Here is a 26,138-nt window from a genome sequence, read left to right as displayed (position 1 = left end):
GTTAAGTAGAAACAAGTAAATAAGGGAATACTAAACAAAGTTTTTCTTTAGCAATACAATGTTCCAGCTTGATCTTAACAAGCATGCACCTGAATAATACATTTATTACATTATGTTTTCATGGAGGCGAGCTGATTATAGGGCAATAAAAGAAATAGAAATGCTGGTTCTTACAATGCAAAAAGAAAATATTTGTTGAAAGCATGCAAGTTTTTCTTCACATTTGGGAGGACAAAGATAAAGGAAAAAAAATACATCAATTGGTGTAAGAAGCCAAGGCAATAACACGTGTCTTAGCATGGATAATCTCAGTTTTATTTTACATCAAGTCCTGTGTTTGCAGCAGTCTATTTCAGACTATTGTTCCTACTAGGAGGGTAAAATTTCATATGAATATGTTCAAAGTTGTGTGTGTTTGCAACAAGTTAACAGGTTAGAGAGGTGTCTGAGGGTTCGTCTAAAAGTTTTAGCATCTTTGCTTGAAATAATTACATTGGTATGTCTAAGCCCCAAGGTGACAGAAAGAACGTTTCTCCTCCAGTAGATAACAGTGTGATGGAGAATAGGTAACTGGGAACATATTTTCTGGCAGTGTAAGGAGTTGGCAGACTTTAAAATTCCCTGAAGACAGCTCTAACCAAAATATTGCATGAGCAAATGGTATAACCAAGGACATTTTTTTTGAGCTATGACAAAATCTGAAATGCCTAGACATAGTAAGACCATGCTTAGTGTAATTATTATTTGTAGCTGCCAAAAAAGCAATTACTAGAAAATCAAAGTGTAAGCCAACTGTAGTTGAATTAGTGAATATAGCAGCACATATGAAAACAAATGGAAATGTTTTTTTTTAGTAAAAAAAAAAAAAAAAAAAGGGGGAAGAAGCAAATTACACAGGAAAAAAATAGAAATTGTGGGAACAATGCATGCACAAGAGGAAGGAGGTTTAAAATAATGCAGGATTTGAAAGAGCTAGATAATGTTGGACTCATTGACTGGATAAGTGATGTATACTGTTGGCAAATAAATTATATCAATGGTTTGTTTTCATTTATACACCTATACAATAAAGAGGTTTTGAAAAACATGTATAGAGCAAGCGATAATACAGAGGGAAGCAGAAAGTAAGAAAATACCACTGTTGGTAGGTCTAGATGCAGAGAAAGCATTTAGAGAAAGCTGGCATTTTGAGTAGTGCAATGGATCCATTTTCCTGACACAATAAGGGTCATTAGGAGGAGGGATCAGACGTAAAAATCAAAGTGGGAGGGTACCTCTCTAATAGGACGGGTCTGAACATAAGAACCAGGAAGGGTGTCCTCTTTCACCTTTGTACTACATCTAGAACCTCTGGGAAAAATAAGTAACTCTTTGCAAATGATATTTTGTACTGGATGGAACCAGAGAGATCTGTGTTGTGGAACACAGTGCTCATTAAATTTTATATCCATGGGAAAAACTGAAAACAGGAAGATATACAAGACTATAGCTTATCTGTGTACCTACTCGTGAACTGGTTCGCCACCACCCATACTTATGGGGACATGTTAAAATAAGTACTTAGGAGTATGGTTTAAAAGGATTCTATTACGGCACCCAAAGATATCTGGGAAGAGGTTAAACAAAAGGCAATACAAAAACTGAGGACCTGGAAGCAGTTACCTGTTGATAAAGATAGCAAGGTGCAAGCAGTAAAAATGTTTTTAGTCTCGCTAGTTTTACACACAGGTCAGGCATACTTATTTACTATTCACAAATTCTCCTCTGGTTAATAGAGTTGAATTATCTGAGAGGAGAAGAGGCAACAGTCAAGCGAGATAAACTGATCCTTCCAATAGCACAAGGAGGCTTAGGATTACCCGATTTGAAAGGATATTTTACAGCTGCACAGTTAACGCTTGTATACATAAACAGAAAGCTATAATTCAAAGTGGAGAGGGATAATGACTAAGTAGGGTAATTCAAGGAGAGTGTGTAGGATTTTTTATGCAGAATCTTGGAGTGTAACAGTCATACAGAATATTATATTCATAAAGTAGCAGCATGTATACCAAAATTTAAGGCAACATTGGAATGGAGAAAGGAAATTCTGCCAACAGGGATAACTTCAAATATGGGTACAGAGAATAAGCAAAAGGAGAATGGAATTTACTGGAGGGAAGCTGGCAACCAACCAACAAACCAAATAACCAACCAATAAACCAAACCACCAAATATAAATGAGTATTCAGTAAACAATTAGAGATGGAAAATTAATAGAATGAGAAGAAGCCAAGACTACATTGCCTGGCCCATCAGGGACTGAAAATAAAGAGAAAGGGATAGGGGAAGCCCTAAATGAAGGATCTGTACTAGTGGAGTACTTAGTTGAATGTAGAACAGAAGTTACTGCTAAAAAGGGAATTACTAGGGCATACAAAATAATGCACAATAACTATAGGTATCAGAGGAGATTAAGAGATTCTGCAAAAACAATTCACAAAGAAATAATGGGATAACATATGTATGGCTCCCAGACATACTAAAGTCTAGAACATTTAGGATCTTTGCTTGGAAGTGTTTGCATAGGTATTTTTATACCCCAAGCAGACTCCCAAGGAATTTTTCCTCAAGCAGATGGCAATTTCTGGAGGTGTGATGGGGAATCAAGAGTTACCTGGGAGCACGTATTCTGTGTGCAATGAGTTGGCAGATTAAACAAACTCCCTACAGAGTACTCAGTCAGGAATACTGGGCAAGCAAATGGGTGTAATTTACCGAAAAGTGTTTGAGCAGAGATACAGATATGAACTGCCAAAAACAGTAAGGCCTTGTTAAGTTCAATTCTGGTAGATGCCAAAAAAAAAAAAAAAAAAAAAAAAAAAAAAAAAGGCAGTTACTAGAAAATGGAAATCCAAGTCTAAAAACGATCATACACGAGCTAGTGAATATTTTGTGAGAAATTAACAGAAGTGGGATCATTAGAAAAAAGGTACGGAAAAATAACAAAATAGAAACTGGAGGAACAATACATGCAGAAAAACATTTTGCAGGAGGAATGAGGTTTAAGAGGAGACAAGAAATGAACAATTTGTGTTATGCTGGTACGATTATACTTTGTAGAAAATAGGTCATACATCAAGTTTCTAACTATCAACTTGTTAATATGGACTGATATTTGCCTAGATCACAAGTGATAATTTTATTATAAACACTTATTGAATTATTTATACATCTCTATCTATACATTTTGCAAATATACAAATAGAGATATCCACACACATCTATACAGATAGATGTATATGTATACATCTGTATTACATCTACATATGTCTACACACATACATGCGTATATGTTACATATAACATGTACAACATGCATACATACTTACACACCCACGCATATGTACATACATTATCTATATAAAAAACACAGAAATGGAGAATCCATGGGCAGACATGCTAAAATGGCCTGCAGAAGTACCTTGATACAGAAGAACAAGAGGCCAGAAGCTTTTAAATCACAAATATTTGAGCAGCAGTGGTACATACTTCCCACTAAGGACCCGATTACTGGCTAGACACCAACCAAAAAGTATTTTCAACTGACAATATAAGATTCTATTAGCAGGTTTTTATTGCCTATTTTAGTACTTGCTGCATATCCTCAAAGATAAGCCTAAAAGGAGTTAGAACTGAAATATCCAGGCAGTTGATGCCATTAGAGATTGGTGTGCATGAAACTTCTGGTCTTGCAAATAGGTCCAGTCTGAGGAAGCTTGGGGCAACTGCCCTTGTCCAATTTCGTAAGGGAAAACCTATGTTGCCTGGTTCAAAAGGGAGCTCCCCAATGATACATTTTTCAGAAGACCATTCTGAATTTTCATAATTAATCACAGAGATCAGTGAAAGAGTGCATCAAGGTACATTCCTATCCATGGACAAGTGCATATATTTTTCAGGCTTGCTTACAATAAGTCCTGCAGTTCAACTTGTTGAGCTGCCTGCTTTGAAGTGAGGCAAAAACAGAAAGCCTTTTGGGTATTCCACACAACTGGATCCATTCCTGGAAGACCACCCCCTCATTCAATTTCCATTTGTGAGGGTTTTAGTCTTATTTAGCTTGCCTGCCACTGTATTTTGTTCCAACATAATGTAGGATACTTTGAGGGTTAAGGAGAGCTGAACTGCTACTTCCCAAGATGCCAGTGCCAACCTTACACAAGGGTACTATTGCGTACTCTCCCTGCTTGCTGACTTAGTATAAAATCACCTGGAGAGGTTCAGGGGACCACGGAGAATGGAGATTTTATGTGCTTTGGTCTGTCAGAATCCCACAGGCCTTGCACCTTTACACAATTGAAACTGCTCTCGTAAGAGATAAAAGGCATCTGCAGTTACAAACTGGATTGGAGGTACACAAGAAGAGGGGAGACCTTGAATTTGCTTGCATCTGTAGTCTACACAGGTGTAGTTTTTTTTTTTTTTTTTCTTCAACTAAACCCAGGATTGGGATCAAATTCTAGAGGATGCAAATGTTGGGTCCATTACTTTTTTTTTTTTTTGTTCCGTTTCTTTTAAGCAAATGTATTCTCTCTCAAGTGTAACACATCCTGAAAATCAGGAAGTCAAGAACCCCAGTAGCCTTAGGTGCTCTATGGCTCAAGTTTGAAACTGGGTTGAGGAGCTCAAGCAAGTTCCCAAATAAAAATGCACCTTCCATGTCAAAAAGGCCTTTTGTTGCAAGGTCTCTCAATACATCCTGCAAAGTAAGCGTGTGAAACAGGGTGAAAGGCAGCTTCTGAATATCATTGGGAACCTCATATTGGGTTTCATCCCTTTTGACAACAGCACTCACTCTTGAAATCTGAGGGGAAAAAAAAAAAGCAACGAATCTAAGGAAATACATTAATGCCATTAGTCTGCAATGGGCTTTGTAAAAACCAACACCCTTGGAGAAGGAGATCACCCAAAAGGTAATGCAGGTAACTGGTGTGACCCACAGTAACAAAAGAAGTTTCCTGCAGCCTTTGGCTCCTTTTAAATCTAATGTTACTTGTTAGCACACAGCTTCCCCAAGGAATGAGAAGACTGCAAAAGGTCAGCATCTAGACTCTCTCAACTTTCCCATACCTATTTAAGAAAGATAAAATGCCCCAAAAAATAATTTGGTACCAGAGCAATTTTGGAATAGAAACCCTTGTCCCCGATTTAAATGCCACTGGTTCTAGGACTCCTAAAATGTGCAAGTTTGGAAGAAATTGAGAAACTAATTTGGTTTAATTTGGAGGGTGGGGAGTAACTTCACTTAAATGAGGCATTTCTACCCACTACCAATTGTACCCTTCCTGAACCACATTTAACATTGTCTGTCACAATCAGTTGCCAAAAGGGAATACAGATACCCAGTTTGAGAAAAGTTATACAGCTAATTTGCTTTTTGGGGACTGAAGGTTATGAATTGGGGTTGTTACAGGCAGCATTCAATACATTCTCCAAGGCTGGCATTCGTGTAGGAATAGGCATAACTAAGGCATATCCACTTACACCATAATCTCTCTTCAACAAAGGGGCAACTTCCTCTGGAATAAATTTTCCTTTTATCAGCCTACAGCCAAAACAAATATTTTTTTTTATGGGAACAAATGAAGTTGCGATGACCAAGTCTCTTCTGAATCTGAGTTTTAGGCTTGAGAATCTACAGAAGTATTTTCCATGTATATGCCAGCATCTGACAAGTCTAACACATGAATGTGTGTCTACTGACCTGATTTAGAGGTACTGTATCCAGAGTACCAAGATTATCTGTGTGTCAATTTCTTGCCTAATTTAAGAAAAATCAGCTTTTCTGAAACGATGACCAAACTTGGGTTTTTTTTCTTTACAGATACGGAGACTAGAAGATATGTATTCAAGGGGTCTCTCCTCCTGACATAAGCGTAATCCTCCGATCTGTCTCCATATCCTAGCAAAGATGGTTCTCCCATGGCCAGTCTGAACACTGAGCAGCCAAAGAGAAAGTGGCAGACCCCCAGATCATGGTGACTTAAAATGAGTACACCAGAGAAGACTAAGGCAAGACTGTTCTTAAGAATGACCGCTAGCCACCGCAGAATCACCCACCATCAGTTAAAATGAAGACCAAGCCAACAAACTAGACAAGGCCTCAACTTATTTCTAAGAACTAACCAAGTTGGACCAGCAAGAGTGGGCAAGTATTCATGCTGTGAACAAAGAGGGGGTTGCTTCATATGTAGTAAGGATTGCAGGACTAAGCTAGCTGTAAGTTGTCAGTTTGCACAAGCAGCATATTTGCACCTTAACTCTTGCACAGTCCCAGAACCCTATAATGGAAGAAGAGCACAATTTTAAGAGCAGTTTCTGACAGAAATAAGCCAAACAGGAAAAAAAAAAAAAAGGAAGTAGGCAAGTTGTAACATCAAGAATACAAACATTACTTAAGCCAAAATCATCTCCAGAATATGCTTTCCCATAGAAAGCAATATGTTTACAAAATCAGTATACAAACACAAAATTAGCTAAAGCTTTAAATACTGGTCCTCATCAAGAAGTTAAAAAAAGTGATGGTTCCTTAAAGGGACATATCTGCTCAAAGTCAACACATAAGTAACATTTTTAATACATAAAAAAAAAAAAATGATGTACTTAACAGAACGCTCCATCTGAGTAGTTGTACTTCATTTGTCTTCAAACTGTGGGGAATATGGATCCATATCAGATCCGAGCCAGCAAAAAATGACTTGGCATCAGCTCTGAGCTCCAGACTCCTCCCCTTACCTGTAATACACCTCCACTGCCTTCCATCCCCAGATCGAGTTTGCTGAACTTATACTTAGAACCCAAACGGATAACATACTGGTTACCAAGGTCCGGGGGAAGGCTGAAGACAAATGAAGTACAACTACTCAGATGGAACGTTATGGTGAGTACATAACTTCTTTATCTGAAGTAGATTACTTCATTTGGTCTTCAATCTGTGGGACAAAGTCCCCAGCTACTAAACTCCTGGGAGGCCCTCATGAAAGGATATTCCAGAGCACCGCGGAGCCAAAGATGCTCTCCTTCTACACGTCAAATCCAATTTGTAATGGGAAAAAACATATGAGATGAGGACCAAGTAGCTGCAGAGCAAATGTCAAAGACACCCTACACCAGAAAGCTGCAGACATAGCCATGGACCTAGTGAAATGAGTTTTAACCTGACCTGGAGGAGACATTCCTTTGTCCTTATAGACATGCAGGATGCATGAAGAAATCCATCTAGCTATAGTGACCTTGGAAATAGGTTTGCCCAAAAAGGGTCTATAGAACAAAACAACTGATCAGATTTACGAAAATATTTGGTCCGGTGTAAAAAGAATCTTAACAGTCTATGAACATCCAACATGTGTAGTTTGTATTCCATCCTGTTGGTAAAATTAGGAAAGAACACTGTCAAGTTTACAGTCCGATAGATTTTGACTAGCGACTCCAACTTGGAAAGATAAGATAGATGGTACGAAGGGAAACCATCCTTATGAAAAATCATGTATGGGAATTTTATGGACAAGGCCTGCAATTCCAAAACTATTCTAGCAGAGGTAATAGCAACCAGAAAAGCTGTTTTCTAGGATAAAAATTTTAGATCTGCAGCAAGCTCGAAAGGCAAGGCAACCAGAGCTTGGAGAAACATAGTAAGGTCCCACAGGGGGACAGGATCTTTGACCATGGGGCGGGGCAAAAAGGTGCCTTTAATAAAGGCCTTAGAGTCTAGAAGATGCCAAGGATGCAGAATTCTCGCCCACATGAAAATGAGAAATAGCAGCCAACTGAATTTTGACAGTAGAACTAGCTCCATGCTGGAAAATATTAGCTAGAAAAATCAAGAATGGCAGAAATAGGAGCCGTGAAAGGATCTAAACTCCTCTGAGAGGCCCAGAAAGAAAAAAGTTTCCACTTGATACAACAAACCTTTCTGGTTGAAGACTTGTGATCAGCTACGAAAATAGACTTAACCGAGGAGGAAAGTCCTGAAGTCCTAGCAATCACGGGAACTGTAGCAGCCAAGCAGTGAGATTCAGGCTGTCCAGACTTAGATGAGGCACCCCCCTACTGGTGTGAAATCAGATCCTGAATGGGATCTAGGATCCAAGGTGGAGCCAGAAGGTGAGACCAAAGGAAGGGAAACCATACCTGGCAAGGCCAGAATGGAGCAATGAGGATCACCTTGCTCCCCAGGTCTAGCTTTCTGCAGAAACCTCAGTATGAGAGGAACTGTCGGGTAAGCATACAGAAGACTGGGAGGCCAACCATGAACTAGAGCGTCTCTGGGGGGACTGCCCCGTCAGGGGGTTCAGAGTGAAAAACTGCTGCACTTCACATTGGAAGGAGATGCACGGAGATTGCAGCAAGGTTGACCCCACTCGGGGAAGATCTGTTCCACTACTGAGAGATTCAGAGACCACTCATAAGGCATCAGAATGGTTCGACTTAGCCTGTCCACTAGAATGTTGGACTGTCCCAGAATGCACTTTGCAATGAGAAAGCGACCAGTGGAGATCACCCATTCCCACACTTTCATAGCTTCGCAACAAAGGGGATAAGATCTGGTCCCTTCCTGTTTGTTGACATACCAGATGACTGACATGTCTGAATGGCAATTGTCCCCAGAAGAAGAAAGGCATGAAAGGCCTGCAACGCTAGGAGGACCGCCCTCATCTCTAGGACGCTGATATGTAAGCTGGTCTCTATGGGGGACCACAGGCCCTAGAATGTCCTGCCCAAACAATGACCCCCCCCCCCACCAGAGTTAGGAGGCATCAGTGCTCACTGTGCTTTGGGCCAGGGCTGGAACAAAGGATCATCCCTTCAAAATGACTGGAGAGCTCATCCACCACATGAGGGACGACCGACACACTTTACTTAGGTGGATAGGTTAGTGGCAAATACAACAGGGATCACTGAACAACTAGAGAGTCCACTGAAGAATGTGTGTGTAGCAGAGCACATGGCAGAAGAGTTATGGTCACTGCCACTGAGCCTGGGGCCCTCAGTGATTCTACTGTTGGAAGGCAAGAACGGTAAATTGGGGAGACATGCATCCTGAGGTTTTGAATGTTCTGCGAGGGCAGGAACACTTTGCACTGTAGTGTCTATCCTGGCACCAATGTAGTCTAATCATCTATACAGGCTCTAGTAGAGACTTGGAGGTGTTGATTGTGATACCCAAACTCAGGGCAACTGTCAGAAAGTAATCCCTGGTTTGGGAAAGTAGACACCTGGTGGGAGAAGTGAGGAGCCAATCATCCAGGTACAGACAGACCTGAATCCACTGAAGTCTCAGGTGAGCCGCTACAACCCATCAGCCCTTTGGTAAACACCCTGGGGGCTGTGGTGAGACCAAAGGATAGAGCTCGAAATTGATGACTGGCCCCTAGCTGTAAGCAGAGGAACCTCCTGGAGCTTCTGTGCATTTTTGAGATACTAAGCATCCTGGAGATCTAACGAGTACAGCCAGTTGATCTCTTGCAGGTACGACATGATGGACGGTAGTGTGACCATCTGGAACTTTTCTTTGGCAACTGACAGGTTCAGGGTAGAGAGATCCAGAATGGGCCTCAAGTCCCCCGTTTTCTTTGGCACCAAAAAGAACCTGGAGTAGAAGCCCGATCCAGACTGATCTGGGGGGATGGTTTTGATGGCTCGTTTTACCTACAGCTTGGAAATTTTCAGTGCTACTGCCTCACTTTGCGAGTGTGGAATGTCCCAGAGGTGTGTGGGAGATATGGGGGAACCCATGAAGGGGAGAGAATATCCCCTGGATATGATTTGAAGAACCCAACGGTCCGTTATTGACTCCTATGCCGCTGGGTACAAAGACAATCGTCCTGACTGCCTCCAGAGTAGAGCAGCCGGGCAACCCCTCAGGGTTCCTGCCTGGGTCTGTCAGAGACCCGAAGTTTCACGAACCCCCTCCCCCTCGGCCTATGGACCGGCATCCATTCTGTCCCCCTCTGCCTCTAGGGGAAGAAGAGCCCAGAGTGTCCTGGGAACAGACTTGCGGAACCACATCTTTTGCCCTCTCTGGTTCCGAGAAAAAAAACCTCGGAGGATTAGAGAAGCAGATCCCAATGGCAGACAGTATCTTCCCATCCTTCTCACTCTGGACTAGTGTCTCCGACGGTCTTACCAAAAAGAGTCGAGCCATAATAAGAGGCATTGGCAAAGGATGCCTTAAAGGGTTCAGTAAATTGGCACAACCTGAGCCAAGCGGTACGCCCCATGGGCACGCCAGACCCAGCCGCCCTAGTCGCTCCTTCAGAACCATGGGAAATGAGTCACATGGATGTATTAGATACTGCTCTTAGAGTGCCCATTTTCGTGGAGAATGAAGCCTTGTCCTCCTGCGACATGGACTTAGGGAGAGACTCCTCCAGCTCCTTCACTAGGTCGCGTTGGAGACTCGTAACATGGGCCAAGTAATTCAGTGCCTTCATAGAAAAGGTAGCAGAAGCATACACCCACTTCCCTAGGTGGTCGATCTAGGACTCTCGGTCAGGAGGATGAATGGAGGAACTTTCCTGAGATGGTTCCCTCTTCGTGGCCGCTACCACCATGGCATCCACTGGGGAGCCCTTGTTCCCAAAAGGCCTGTCAATAGGGGGACTTAACCTTATCGGGGCACTTGGGGGATCGGCTCCACAGTATCTGGTTCCTTCCACGCCCGCAAAGTAGTCAAATCCACTAAAGGACCTGTGGGAGGGGACACCAAAGACATAGATGGGCCCCTGCCAAAAGCCTCCAGAAACAGACTCAGAGGGCGGCTTGGGAGCAGATCAACCCCCCCACTAGCACGGGATCTCCATGATGTCTCCAAAGAAGACATCGTCGGGAGGTGATCTTGGGGAGCCCTCCCCATCATCTAAATCTGTGTCCACAGTTAGAGACTCAGGGGAGTCCAAGTGCCTCCTCTTCAATGTATGCTTGTGAGGCACATCTTCAGTGGGCCTCTCCGGGGAGTGCTCTAAAGCCATTTGTTCCTCTGGGGAAACTGTCTAGGGCTCTTAGGGCACAGGCTGTCCCTCTGGTAAGACAATGGGGACCGTAGAGAGAGCTGAGGGGGTCTGGGTGGAGTCTGAAGGGGAGGTCAGGGGCCTCGATCTTTTGGAGAGGACCCATTCTACCACATCGAACACCGAAGAGCGGACCTCCTGGCAAGCTAATAAGGAGGCCGCTCTCCCAGAGTCCGACGCGAGAATTGGAGCTGGACCCAAAGTGGGCCGAGCTCAATGGGAGGGAACCTGGCACAATAATGTTGGAGCCGAAGAAAAAGGTTCCACTCCCTTGGATCAGACACCCAGGCTCTGGCTCCAAGAGCAGCTCAGATATAAACTGGTCAGATCAGAGATGCTCCAGGCAGCTGTCGGTAGTGAGGACGCAAGGACCGTTGGCGCCGACCCCCTGACCAAGGCCAACCTCTGATCCGAGAACTCCAAAGCCCAAGGTCAGATCGTGGAAGGAGAAATGGGTTGCAAAAAGAAAAAAAAGAGAGCCCCCCCTCCTGAAGGAGGGGGGGGCTGGCAAACCCCCCATCTGAATCAGTGTGCAGGAAGCGCCTCATCATCTTATCCAGATCGATCAGATAAAAGAACGCGTCAAACATGATGAGGCCACCGACTACAATCTGGCAGGTCGGGGAACAGAGGCCCGGGAGACTGAACGTGCCTCCTCCGGCTCCAGGGAGAACAGAGAGCAGAGGGGAGTCATGGATCCGTGCAGACTTGCTCAGGGAACCTCTTCCTCTTTTCCTTCGTCTTCAACTCTCTCCCATTCTCTACCTCTCCACTACTACCACAGGCTTAGATGCAGGAGTTTCAGTCCCAGCCTGGGAGGGAGGGGAGGCCAGAAGAGAAGCAGGAGAGGCAGTCATAGCAGCCGCTGTAACTGACGCCAAAGACAAGGAAGCAGGTTCAGTGGCAGGCAAAAGCCCTCAGAGGGCCAACTTGGCCTTTCTATCCTTCAAAGCTCAGGGATTGAACCCTGCACAGATGGAGCAATCCACACTAAGGTGGGACAGACACCCACAGACACTCTGAGTAGAGCTTATGGCCACACTCTGTGCAGAGCTTAAAAGATAAAAGATGAGCTTTTCAGAGGCCTTAAAAGGAAGACGGGGAAAAACTGTCTTTCTTTAAACTAACACACACCCACTCACCACACTAGACTAGACTAGACTATAGACAACACTAAGGGGGCACCACACACAAACTAACTACACAACGCCAAAGCGATGAGAGAGGAAAAAAGGTACCTACACTAACCTGAAACAGCTAAGAGAACAGAAAAAATTAGAAAACTTACAGTAAGAATCACCTACTGTTAGCTGGAGCTCTAGAGACACGATGTATTACAAAATGCGGCAAATGAAATCTGGGGATGGAAGGCAGTGGAGGTTTATTATGTGTAAGGGGAAAGAGTCTTGAACTCTGAGCTGATGCTAGTAATTTTCTGCTGGCCCGGATCTGATACGGATCCGTATTCCCCACAGGTTGTAGACCAAATGAAGTGAACTACTTCAGATCAAGTATTTGTGTGCGAAGGTTCCCCAAACAGGCTTTATCTGGCAAAAAGGAGTAGAATGCCAGCTGGTGCTCCTGTAAAGTCTCATCTTCACGAAGAGACATTAAAGTACCAAAATGCTAAGGACTAGTGTAGATGTGTGGAAGGAAGCTAGAGCTTTTTAGAAGCTGGCTGGCTATATCCTGAGGAAGGCTAAGGACATGCAGCATGAAGGTTACTGCAGCAGTGGGAATGATAAACACAAGCTGAAAAACATGTTGAGAAGTAGTGACATTTAAGGGAATACAATAATTAAACCACCTGTAATACCGAAGTGAGCAACAACTGATGAAAAGAATTGTACTTACTGAAAAAAATGAAAAATATTTTCATGGTTTTGTTTTCTATTCTATTAATGTACCATTTGCCTAGATCATTGTTTAAAATGTGATTTAATAAAGAGGTTTAAAACCAAAAATGAGAACTAGCAGTAACAGTTAATTACAATTAGAAAAGGAAAGTGGCTGTAGTGCGAGGTTTAGTTTCCTCAGAGTTCCAAAATATCTGCAAATGGCAAATGCAGCCATGTAATTAAGATGCTGTTCATTATTAGGGGAAAACTTGGGCATGATAAAAAAAAAAAAAAAACATGCAAGACTTCAAAGTCTAATGTCTGTATAGCCAAAGAAGTGGTTTTCAGAGTGTAGATCAATGCCCACGATAACTGTTGGTAATGCTATATACTGAAGAATCTTCTGAACAATGAAGATAGAAAACTTAGTTTCGTGGACTGCAAAAAAAGGATCATCCTTCAGTACAAATTGATCCCATAATGCAAACCCATGAATCACTGGAGAAAGCACTAAATGCTGGGAAAGTGTAAAGGGGCACAATAAGCTGAGGCAAAGGCTAGACAACGTAATAGAAATAAAGAAATCGAATGTTTAAGAACCCAAACGAGTGGCAGGGAAAGACCTACTGTGCTGTGGTCTCAAGAACTCAAATTAAATAGACAGTGAAATGCTGTTTAATTACACTCTACTGAAAGAGAGACAATGGAAGGCTTCTTAGAAACTTAATGTTGGTAGTAAGTAAGATTCAGATTCAGTTTAATAATCACATCAGAACAGCATTCCCCACAACTGCTACATTAATGCAGCATAAAGTAAACATCTGATAAAGTTAAGTTTAAGGTTTGAATTTTCATTTTGATTAACTCATCACCAAGTTTTTGTGATGTGCATTGTGCAAGACTCAAAACTCAAACACACTATATCACTATGCTTCTATCATATGCTGTTTAGTCAGCATCCTATCTTCAATAAGCCGTTAAACTAAAACGGTCTAAATTCAAGTTTCATTGTTTTATTTCTCCATAGCAAAAAAACAAGGCACCCAACTTCCAAGTCTCATTTCCATTCAGTGAAAATTGGCTACATACTGGAACACTGTGTAGCATAAAAAGAGAAATGAATTTCTGAACCATAATAAATTTAGCTCTGTACCTCAGTAAGAATTTTTATTCATAAAGCACCCAAAAAACATCTGCTAGTCATTTTGTTGTATCACTGCATTCTCACAGGCTGTACACAACCAGTTCAGGACAAATGTCCGAGCACATTTACTAAAACTGAAATACAGAAGTACAAACTTACACTCATGAATTTAATTGTGTACCAGCTTCCAGGATTATAGACACTTTAAACAGCTGCAAAAGCTACAACCTAAATTACTTAAAGTCTGAAGTAGTCACCACCTTCACTACACAGAGAACTTATGCAATTCAAGTACAACAAATGTTAACACCAAACACATTTTTAGCAGCTGTAGCACTTGTAATCACAATACCTGTGCTAGTGCCTCCAAAAGTAAATCCAGTTGGCTTCTGTCCAAACAGTCCTCCACCTAGGCCCATAGAAGCTGATGAAGTAGTTGCAGCCGGTGTGGCTGGTGTAGAAGGAGTACCACTAATGCCTCCAAAAATTGACCCACCTGTAGATCCAGCATTACTATGCAAAATAAAACAGAATCAAAGACTTCATTTTATTAGTAATTTAATGGCAAGTAAAAAGAAATTCACTAATACAATAAGATTTAATTTTAGAAGCAAAAAAGTCTTGTATACAGTAATATAGCACTTAATGCAAACAAAAAAAAAAAAAAAAACACATTAATCCATCTCACAAACTTCTGCTAATAAAATTAAATACGCATGGTTTAACTAGTGAATGGGACAAAAAGAAATCCTATATACCGCTTCAAAATAAAAATCACTTAACATTTCAGATGGTGCTTATAGAAAGACAATAGAAAAAAAAAAAAGACAGCCAGCTAAAAACAGATCGTGAAAGTATATATACAAGAATAGAATAGGAGTCAGTACAGGAAATAACATGGAGTTCATTTTTACACATGGAGTCTGGGTATCACATCAACATTGATATTTACAGTCAGTGTTCACACTGCCCGATGGCTAGTCATGCAGCAGCATAATAAATCTGTATAATGCCATCAGCATCCATATATATATAGGTCCACTCTGCAATTACGAAATACAGAAATCTCGAATTTCAGTATTTCGAAATTACAAAGCCACATACTCATTTCCAAAACTGGTAGAAGCACAAAATTCAAACTCCCAAAGCACGGATATTTTAAATTTCTGCTTCCAGTGGTACGGTATGTGGATGTTTGGGTTTAATTTTGGTAAGTTTGTGTGTGCGAGTTTTGTCTGTGTTTCTGTTTGTGCGATCTTGGAGTTTGAATATAGAAAGTAGGGGGTGGGGGTGCAGGGGGGGGTGGAGTCCCCCTGCTTATACGTAGTTTAGATGAATTTGATTGTGTGTGTGGGGTGGGGGGGGGAGTTTTGTGCATGTTCATGTGTGTACTGTATGTGTAGCGTAATTACAGGATTTTGAATTTCGCTGTTGTGTGTTTACGAATTTGTGAATGGTGGTTGGGTTTTCGGCATTGTGATTTCTAAATACTGAAATTCAAGATTTCAGTATTTCGAAATTACAAAATTATACATATATATATACATACGTATATACATATATATATATATATATATATACATACGTATATACATATATATATACATATATATATATATATATATATATATACATACGTATATACATATATATATATATATATATATATATATACATATATATATATATATATATATATATATATATATATATATATATATATACACACACACATACATACGTACGTATCTATATATATCTATACATACATATCTATATATATCTATACATACATATCTATATATCTATACATATATATATCTATACATACATATCTATATATCTATCTATATCTATATATCTATCTATATCTATATATCTATTTATATCTATATATATCTATATATCTATATATATATATATATCTATCTATATATATATATATCTATCTATATATATCTATATATATCTATATATATATATATATATATATATATATATATATATATATATATAGACCATGAGCAAATCAGTTAAGCAGGTAATACTTTGGGGAACTGGGAATTTGGGCTAGGTTCCTCAGTGGTCTCCTGGAATGCATACCCAGTAGCCATCTGAGAACATAATATGAATGGGGATAATTAATCTACCTACATGAAATGAATCTGGAATAGGCCACACAGCAGCAAAAGATGGTCCGTCTTCATTCTGAGGATTTTTGGACCCATACATTCCTAACATACCTACAATGTAGCCCAATGCATAGATCAGATCTAAGTATATATGTAAGATGCGAGAGAAAGGCGCCCAAGCTTTTGTAAAATTGACAGACAAAGCATTCTTGGCAATATATCCAAGGCATTTGATACCAAGTTAAGTGAAAACTATGCTGTGTGTACAGTGTAACCATGGTTAACAGCCTGCATTATCTTCTCAAACAAGTTTCAGGTTCATTAAACAGGATATACTTATGCAAAACCGAAATGAATTTGAAGCTGATAGAGCAATTTTTCCCATCTACGTTATAAAGTTATAATGTGTTCCATGTTGTAAACACTTGACCCCCCCCCCCCCGTTTATTGTAGATTTTACCTGGTCTGTGGACGATCAGTGTGGTTTGTCTTACATTTCTAATTGCATTTGGAGCTAGATGGAAATGCCAATTTTATACATTTGTGAAGATATAAAATATATATGTTGGCATATCTGCTGAGGTGATGTTGCAAGAGAATTTCAAGATTTCATCCAAGCATTTCAGATTTGTGCGCCTGAAGTCCTTGAATACCAATATATTGGTTTCATGGGGTTAAGACAGTTTATGGGAAAAGGTTACTTAATGTTGGACTTAATCCGAGAGGGAGTAATTTGTGACCTTCTGAATGCTAACATTACCTTTTAACCTTTACAAAATATGGTGTCCTCTAGATGCACTATTAACAAGCTTGTCCATTGAGTTTTTATTCATTAGACTCAAAAGAATTCTGTACATATCCTATGCTAGAGATGCAAGTTCTTTTACTAATATATTGGTTAACTAGTCTCTCAGAATAATGTAGCAAATCAATGTTTAAAAATGAGACGAACTCATCAGGGTCACAGTAGGCATCTTGCCAACAAAAGTTACGTATTCACCATAATGACAGATCTGCGTCGTCTGTTGACCTTTAATATATGGGTCATAAATCAGATTTCAGCCACTTTCAAGTTCTGGATAGGGCACTCAGGCTCTTCTCCTTACCCATAATTCCTCATACTGACCCAGCTCCAAAAGAAAATTTGCACAAAAGAAAAAAACGGGCAAGTACAAAACCAGCTAAGACACTTGGTCTTGATAAGGAACCTCTAGGAGCCAAAGCTAACTCTGCCAGAATCCAGCATTTAAATGCCAAATACCATAAAATACATGGAAGGGAGAAGGAGAGTGAAAAGCTGAAGGACAGAAACAGAAAACACAGCTCTGTGACAAGTAAATAATTTTCATACTTGATGCAGTCTTTTCTGTCTGTTCCTCAATGTATGAAACAGCGTCCCCAGCCACTGCAACACTTGGGTAGTCTTATGGAAGGATATTCTGGAGCAGAACAAAAACCAAAAAGGGGCTCTTGATCTGGACTGCATAGCCATTTTATGAGACAAAGGTGCAAACCATGACCCAGTAGTGACTGCGTAGCAGTCATGAAGAGGTACTCTGGAAAAGAATGCTGTTGAAGCTACAGATCTAGTAAAATGGTTTGTTGGAAGTGAAGACCGTGAAACCCTTTTTTAAAAAACATAAGATACACATTAAGCCTACATGAGAGAGCAATTTTTGGATAAACCACCCCTTTCCCACCTTGACAAGGTATTTCAAAACACATAACTGATAAGTTTTTCGTAAGGCTTTTGTCCTATGTAATTGAATCTTAATGGACAGTGAATATAATCAAGTAAATGTAATGTGTATTTACCTTTGATAATTTTGGAAAAAAAAGAGAGATTTACAGATTGCGTGACAGAATTAGAAGCTCCCCTTGGACGAAAAGATGGGGGACCTTTTCAATTTGCTTGTGTAAATCTTGTGTGGAAAGTTTCTGGGAAGACGTCAGAATATGAACAGACAAAAACCTGAACTGTCTAGCCATCAATGTCTGGATGGAGTAACCCAGACAAGTGAATGTAGAGCTTGAGCACAACCCAGCACCCAGGGAGAGTGTACTAGAGGAGGCTTGAGGAAGGAAAACTATACTTAATCGAAGCTAGTAAGGAGCTAATGAAATGACTGATCTTAAATGCTTCCTATAAAGTATGCATAAAGGAGTCCTGGGGGCCAACTATGGGTAACAGCATCCCTCAGAGACTCCCCCTCCATGTATTTTATGTTACTTTTGCATTTATAGAACTATCTGCTCTTAGCATTGTGGGGAGATATGAAAAGATCACCCTTAAAAGGCTAAATATCTGCTCCACGATTATTGGATGAAGAGACCACTTGTACGGAAGTATGAACCTGCTCAACCTGTCCTCCAATACACTGGACTTCCCTGGAAAAAGCATTGCTATAAGAAAGTGGTGAGAAGCTATCCATTACCATACACTCATGGCCTCTTGACATATGGATAAGATGCAGTTTCTCCCCATTGCTGATGTACCAGAAATCTGCCACGTTGTCTGTCATCTGGGTAAGTATCACCTCTGAGGGAGAGAGTCCTGAAAGCTTGGAACTCAAAGAGCACTCATTTTCCACACACCGATATGAAGACAGACCTCAGACTGTTACCGCGTACATTGGACAGTATCGCCCCAGTAATGACCACCCTGCAACCAGGAAGAGTCAGTGGTCACCATGACTTGGAGAGGGAAGGTTGAAAGTACATCCTTATAAACTGGGTAAATCTAACCAGCATTGGATATCTGCTTTCCAAGTATCTTTAATGAACAGATGTAAAGACCAGGTTTGCCATCTTACTAACTAATTAACTGTAGAATTTGTGTAGTACATGGCCAAATGAACAATGTTGACGAAGCTGCTATGAAACCTAAAAGTACAATCACTCTTGCTGGTCGCATCTGGCGAAGAGAGGATTATGGCTTATGAATAGGAAACTTGCTTGGGAAGTTCTGCAATTTAGAGCTCCTTGTCCAAACTTTAAAAACTGACCTGGGTGAAGTTTGGACTTTGTTAGATTTGCCACAATGCCTAGGTCTGAACACAGATGGAGCACGGAGTCCCTAGCTTGATGAGTAGATCCCCTGCTAGGGATAAGCAAGTCATCCAAATAAAACACACTGCATTCACAAAGAAACTGCTACTACTGTCATACATATGGTTAACACCAAAGGGGCTGTAGTGACACTAAATAGCAGAACTCAACTGAAAATGAACTATGTGCACCCTGGAAGTGAAGATCTGTATTGGAGGGTCTAACCATCTTATGTGGAAGTACACATCCTGAAGTGCATATAGTCACTCTCTCTCTCTGAAAGGAGAGAGACACGCACAGTACTGTACAGTGACCATTCACCAATTCAGTCTTACAAATCTGGCCTTGGGTCCCAATTTCTTGGGTGCATGAGTCTCTTCCAAAACCTCTCCAGAGAGGTCCCTTGGAAGAGAACATGTAAGAGCATCTAGACTCTCCCTGAGGAGTCGCACTTTCAGACACTGACCTCAATGATTACAAAGGGCCCTCATTGTTGCCCTCAGAGGATTGCTCCTTTTCGGAAATCCTAGAGATCCTTAAGCAGAGAAGTTGCTGAAGTCCCATCAACCCTTCTGAGGATGAGCCTGTGTACCTGGAGGCTTTTGATTCTCGCCCTTCCACCTCTTGGGCGACTCAGCCTTTCGACCAGCTCCTGAATGTACTCAGTCAGAAGCCGTGGGGCTCTCCAGAGAGTCAGTGAAACCTGTTCTGAGAAGGTCAAATAGGTTTTACAGCACCCTCAGACAATAAATTCCTAACAAAAGGTATCCTGGTAGATCCTATGGTGGTGGCGGCAGCCACCAAAAAGGAATTGTCCGAGATGTCATCTGTCCATCCAACAAATATAGAATCTCATATGATGGACAGATATGGAAAGTTTATGTTTTTGTCAGCAGCCTTTACCTTCAAGTTGAACTACTTGACCCATTTTACCAGACTTCAGAGGATCTCCTAAAGAAGTTGGGAGATACCCTCCAAGGTTCTACAGATGTGGAGGTTTCAGGCAAGGTGATCTCTACAGCTGTGGAGGTTTCAGACAAGGTGACCTCTCAGCTTTCTACCTTAATTCGCGGGTAAACTCATCCAAGCAGCTTATCTCTTATGCAGCTGGAGCGAGTAGGGCAGCAGTTACAGGAAACTCCCCAAGGAGGTATTCCTGGATGCGCTTATGCGAGTTTGCAGAGCCCTTCAAGTCTTCCTTCATCAACACCCCATTGGATGGTTAGTCCTTGTTCGGGCCAAAGGGAAAAGACTCAGACTAGGTGCGTGCAAGAGGGAAAGAGTCTTCTGCCATGGCAGTCAGTTTCTCTCTCCCTAGCAGGCCTTACCCCAAATGCCAGAAGGGGGAAGATGTGGTTCCATAAGTCCCAAAGAGCCTTTCCAGACACACATGGCGATCCCCCCCTCCCAGGGGCAGAGGGGGAAACTGCTATGGAAGACACTGACCTCATAGCAGAGAGGGTCTGCAAAATCAGGGAGACAGGGATACATTCCCTGGTAGGCTCTTCCAGCACTCCTCAAAGGAGGCCCGGCTGTCCACCTCTGGAGACAGTCTGTGGTCACTTGTCACTGTACCCAAACGGCTGGCTAAGCATAACCACCACCAAGTGGGTACAAACGATCATATCCAGAGACTACTGTATACCCTTTTCCTCTCCCCTTCAGAAAAAAAAGGTCAGTTTGCTTCTTTGAATGTCTTGGGTTGCCTGGTCCCTCTGACTGGGTGGAACATCCAGGACTGACCTTTTTTCTGAAGGGGAGAGGAAAAGGGTATACATATACATGGATCCAGAACTTACTCAAGGCTCTTTTAGTTCCAAAAAAAGACAGGGGACTGGAGACCCATTTTGGATCTAAGCAGACTTACAAGTCTGTATACAAAAAAAAAAAAAAAACAATCTAAGTTTCAGATGGTGACACTGCAGTCTATACTTCCCGCTGGGAAAAGACAACTGGATTAGGGTTAGAGTTGCTTGTGCCATGTCAGACTCCAAGCCGGTCACAAGCGGTGTCCCACAGGGCTCAGTCCTGGGCCCCCTCTTGTTCGGCATCTACTTTTCAGAAGTGCAGGCAAACATAGGAGGATTGTGGCTGACAAAGTTTGCAGATGACTGCAAACTGGGCGCCATAGTTGAAAATCCATCAGACACAGATATCCTTCAGAGAGGTCTCTCAGAAATGGATAACTGGTGCCAGAGCCATGGCCTTAAGCTAAACACCAAAAAATGTATAGTCATACCCTTTGGTAAAAACAAGGTAACCCCAAGTTACCACATAGGTGGCAATCCATTAAGCACAGAAGAGGTTATCAAGGACCTGGGGACCCAACCTTTCTTTTGACACTCACATTGCCAAAGTGGTTAGGAGGACCTTCTACATTGCCCACCTGATTATGAAGGGATTCACATCCAGATCAAGGGAGGTCATTGTTCCCCTGTACTCTTTACTTATCAGACCAATGATAGAGTACAATGCCCCATTCGGAATGTATCTTACCCGACACCTGCAGCAGTTGGAAAGACCCCAAAAGTTCCTCACCAAAAGGATAAAGGGGCTCAAAAATATGCCATATGCTGCCCGACTGAAGAAACTCCAGCTCTATTCAGTCGCATACCGTCTGCTCAGAGGTGACCTGTGCCTGACATACAATGCCATGTCCAACTCGGAATTAATGGACATGCTCCACCTCAAAAAATCCAAATCCACCAGAGCCACAAGAGCAAGAGACTTAAACCTCAACACGGATATAAATAGGACGTGCTGGAGGGACAGATTCATCACCGAGAGACTCCCTATGCTGTGGAACAGAATCCCGGTCCATGTGAGACAGAGCACCTCGCTGGCTCTGTTCAAGAGGAATCTTGACCAGTGGATGGGAGATCGTAGGTTTACCCCGGGGATCATCTCTGTATCACTGCTGGACAGAGGCACGGCAAACTAATGGGTATAGTATTCTTCAACCTAAGGGGTGGTGAAAGCCACACAACTCTGGCTAGGCTTATAAATGCCCTAGGGCAGTTAGCCTAGTATGAACCTATGGATGTGCTAGACAGATCGCGAGGATGCGCACTACCATATAAAGATGGACAGGCAGTCCCAGAGTCATTTACTCTTTCGGCTGGGAGCCAGTCATAACCAATTCCAAGCTCATAACCAATTCCAAGCTCTGCCCTTTGGTCTCAACAGCCCACAGACTGTTCACCAAATGCATGGCAGTAGTCACGGCTCACTCGAGGCATCTAAGATTCCAGGCATTTCCATACTTGGACGACTGGTTCCTGACTGCCACCACAGAGCATCTACTTACCAGAGCAAGAGACACCACTACTAACCTTTGTTCTCAGCTAGACATTACAATAAAATTCAAAGAGTTTGTCTTGTTGCCATCACAACATATTGTATTTATAGGAGTAGACAAACGCAAGAGAAATGGTATCCAAATTTCCTCCGGACAGGATACAAACCCTACACCAACAACTACAGAGCATCCTCACAAAGAAGTAAAGGCAAAGGTTGTTCTAAAGATCTTGAGTACCATGGCAGCTGCGATAATCTTGGTACCGCTCGCACGATTACACACGAGTTCTCCAGTGGTTGCTTTTCACCCAATGGTCCATGCAGGAACTGCCCACATCCCACCAGATTTACCATAATGGAATCATGCAAGAGAGACCACCACTGGTGGCATCATTCTTCTCAAGGTGGTTCTAGGCAGACAGTTCATCCTCCCTCATCCAGAAGCTACAATGACCACAAATGCTTCCCAGATAGGGTGGGGGCATTATCTGGGGAAGACTGTCCAAGGAGTTAGGCAGGAATAGGAGAATCACTTGCATATCAACAATGTCCTAGAGATGAGAGCAGCGTCATTAGCACTGCAGGCATTTCACGACTCCCTTCCCCTAGTAAGTATTGCAATCCAGACATTAAGTCAGTCGTGTGATCGTACCCTCTGTGTCAAGAGGCTCAAAGAGTATGGTAATGGGATGTCTCTTCCCAACGCTTTCTAATAGCAACACATACCCCAGGAACATCCAACGTGATTGCAGACTAACTCAGCAGGTCTATTCTAATGCCGCACGAGTGGTCCCTGAAACAGGTAACTGCAAATCAGATTTTTCGCAAGTGGGGCCAGCCTTGCTGCGACCTTTTTGCCATATCCACGAATGCCAAATGCAGCAGCTACTTTGCCTTAATCCCCCCTCCGAGGGAGTCACCAAGGGACACACTTGTACATGATTGGAGACAAAGGGAAATGGAGGGAAAGCATAAAAGGAGACCTGGGGGGCCAAAGTCCTTCAGAAAGCTACCACTTTGGGAAGCAGGTTAACACTCATTACTAATACTGGCCTCAAAATTTGGTTCCCCTTTCTATGGCCCCATCTACAAGAGGATTTGTGGATTCTGGACCCAGTTTCAGACTTCCTGACTCCATCAGGGACCATGCATCCCTCGCTCAAAACCCTCAAACTGACAGCTTGGCTGTTCCACTTCAATCTAGCCAGGCTTCCAGATATATCCTCTACTGTGAAACATTCTAATCTCATCCCACAAAACGGCAACAAGAAAGCTTTTTGCTAGCAAATGGAAGAGGTTTTCTTGTTTGGCTCACGACATTGATCCTTTCACAGCCCCTGTAACTTCTATTTTGGACCTTTTAGCTAAACTCTTCAAAGACGGTGCAGCAGCTACCATACAAGATAAATTGGCTGCTATATCAAACTACCATATTGGAGAAACAGGATTCAAGATTATGTCCCATAGACTGTGCAAAGCTTTTTTTGAAAGGCACTTTTTTGCTTAGCCCTGCAGTAAAGGAACCACCAGCCCCTTGGGACCTCAATTTGGTATTGTCTACTCTAATCCTGCCACCATATGAACCAGCTTCTTCCAGTCATCTGATGTTTCCTACATGGAGAAAACACTTTTTGGTGGCCATCACATCAGCTAGATGGGTACTGTAGCTTCAGGCATTGTCTACACGTCTCTCTTACTTGGTCTTCCACAGAGACAGTTTTCCTGAGAACTAATCCATCATTTTTACTCAAAGTTGGCTCTGAAGCAAATCTGAATCTTATCTATTGACTGATTTTCTTCCAAAACTACAGCTACAAGGCAGAATATAATCTACACCAATCAGATTCACACCGGCAGTTATGCCTCTACTTGGACAGAAGCAAAGGATTCAGGAAATCTGATCAGCTATTAGTTTCCTTTTCAGATAAAAACAAGGGCACCCCAATATCAAAAGGACACCCTCTCAAAGTGGCTGATGCCATTACCTATTCATATACTTCCCAAAACAGACAACTGCCTGGAAAAACAAAAGGTAATTCAACGAGAGCCATGGCAACCTCATTTGCCTTTCAAGCTAGACTACCTATGGATGCAATCTGTGCTCCAGTTAAGTGGGTAAAACCTCATACTTTTATCACTCATTACAAAGTAGATTTGGCCTCCCAGAACAGGGCTTCACTTGGATCCACTGTTCAAGAGTTTGTTCCTTTGAGCCACCCAGAAAGAAGGTGCTAGGGATGCTGCACCAAACAGCAAAACTGAAGGAGATAGGATAACAAAGAAGTTAAACACTCACCATAACGTTCCATGTTTGTTGTCCATCTCACCTTCATTCTTGTGTCCCACCCTCCTTCCTGCAACCTTCACTCCTGGAGGATAGGTGAGGCTATCAATTAACTTATGTTCTCAGATTTCCTTCTTACTTCTAGGTCACACGTTTATATATGTATTATGTGATGTATACAAATGTTACTCTGTACAGTATTTGCAAACAAGATCTGGGTAATCTCCCTATGCATCATGGGATAGGGTATTATTGCCTCGAGACAGTGGAAGCTCTTGAGCTTTAGTATGGGCAGAGTCGGAACAGATTCCATTCCAAACCCAACCACCAAGAATGAAGACAAGAAGGACAACAAACATGGAACAGTATGGCGAGTACATAACTTTTTTTTATTTAGAAACTTCTTTATTTCTGAAATGGCTACTTCTGTTCCACCCTCTGAAACGCAAGCCTTTTTGGGACTGAAAGGAAATGTAGCCTCTCATCCTCTGCACCCAATGAGGAGTGGAAAGTTTCATCCCTGCAGCACAAAGGATTTACTCCCTCCTCACACCAGTTTCTAGATATGGTGCCCTTAACTTTTGGGCATTAATGTTAATCCACCGAAAAGGGATATTCACAAAGGTGTTAAAATGTACCACAAAGTAATAGATCATCATCCAAACAGGTCTCCTAATGAATATATCTGAGCCAGCTGCACCCATTGTGGCACTGGAGATCAGAAGCGTTGAGATGTTAAACAAGGACTGGAGAGTAGCAAGCTGCGCATCAATGGAATCAGTGGTGACAAACTCCTGAGGGGGATCAAGTGTCTGGTTTTTGCATATATGCTTACTATGCACCTCCAGAATAAAGTCCTCCCTACAGCATCCCAAAGTGAGGTGGTCTCTTCCTACTCTTATCCCCTTTGGGACAACAGCAAGTTCTGAATGCTGGAAAAACCTTTGGTGAAGTACTGGATAAATCGCAACTTGAGGAGGGAGCCTTCTCTAGGAGAAAGCACTCTCGAAACTGGTCTGGGGAATTGAACCCTAGCAGATCAACCTGGGATACTGCACAGCTCAAATCCACGGCTCAAGTCAGAGTGGTTATGAAGACCTTTGTTCTGAACTTACACCATCAAATTAAATGCCAACCATTTGGCAACAAACTCGCATGGCTTTGAAACTGTCAAAGCCGACCAAATCAAAGAACTTGGTTGAGGAAAAACAAAGCCTAGGCTCCAATGCAGACCTGCACCCAGGTGGAAGTTGCATCCAAGGACTACCATCTGAAAGATTAGATTGGAGAAGGAGCAATTAGTGAATGTGGAGAACAAAATCATTCCCTCGTCCCCAGCAGCGG

The 26,138-nt window shown here is 42.1% G+C and overlaps 1 protein-coding gene across 1 annotated transcript in view; it reads right to left on the bottom strand.

Annotated features, from left to right (window-relative positions):
* Window positions 1-26,138, bottom strand: part of LOC122802340 (nucleoporin p58/p45-like) — a 413,836-nt gene that overhangs the window by 316,655 nt on the left and 71,043 nt on the right. The window contains exon 2 of the mRNA XM_044071978.1: window positions 14,386-14,546. Coding sequence (XP_043927913.1) covers window positions 14,386-14,546 — 161 coding nt within the window. The remainder of the gene's footprint in view (window positions 1-14,385; window positions 14,547-26,138) is intronic.

Source organism: Protopterus annectens, chromosome 5.part0 (assembly GCF_019279795.1).
Source record: "Protopterus annectens isolate FY-2018-M chromosome 5.part0, PAN1.0, whole genome shotgun sequence".
In the NCBI taxonomy this organism is placed as follows: Eukaryota; Metazoa; Chordata; order Ceratodontiformes; family Protopteridae; genus Protopterus; species Protopterus annectens.
The sequence above is the reverse complement of the archived record's forward strand: the minus strand, read 5'-3'. Positions and strand labels throughout refer to the sequence as shown.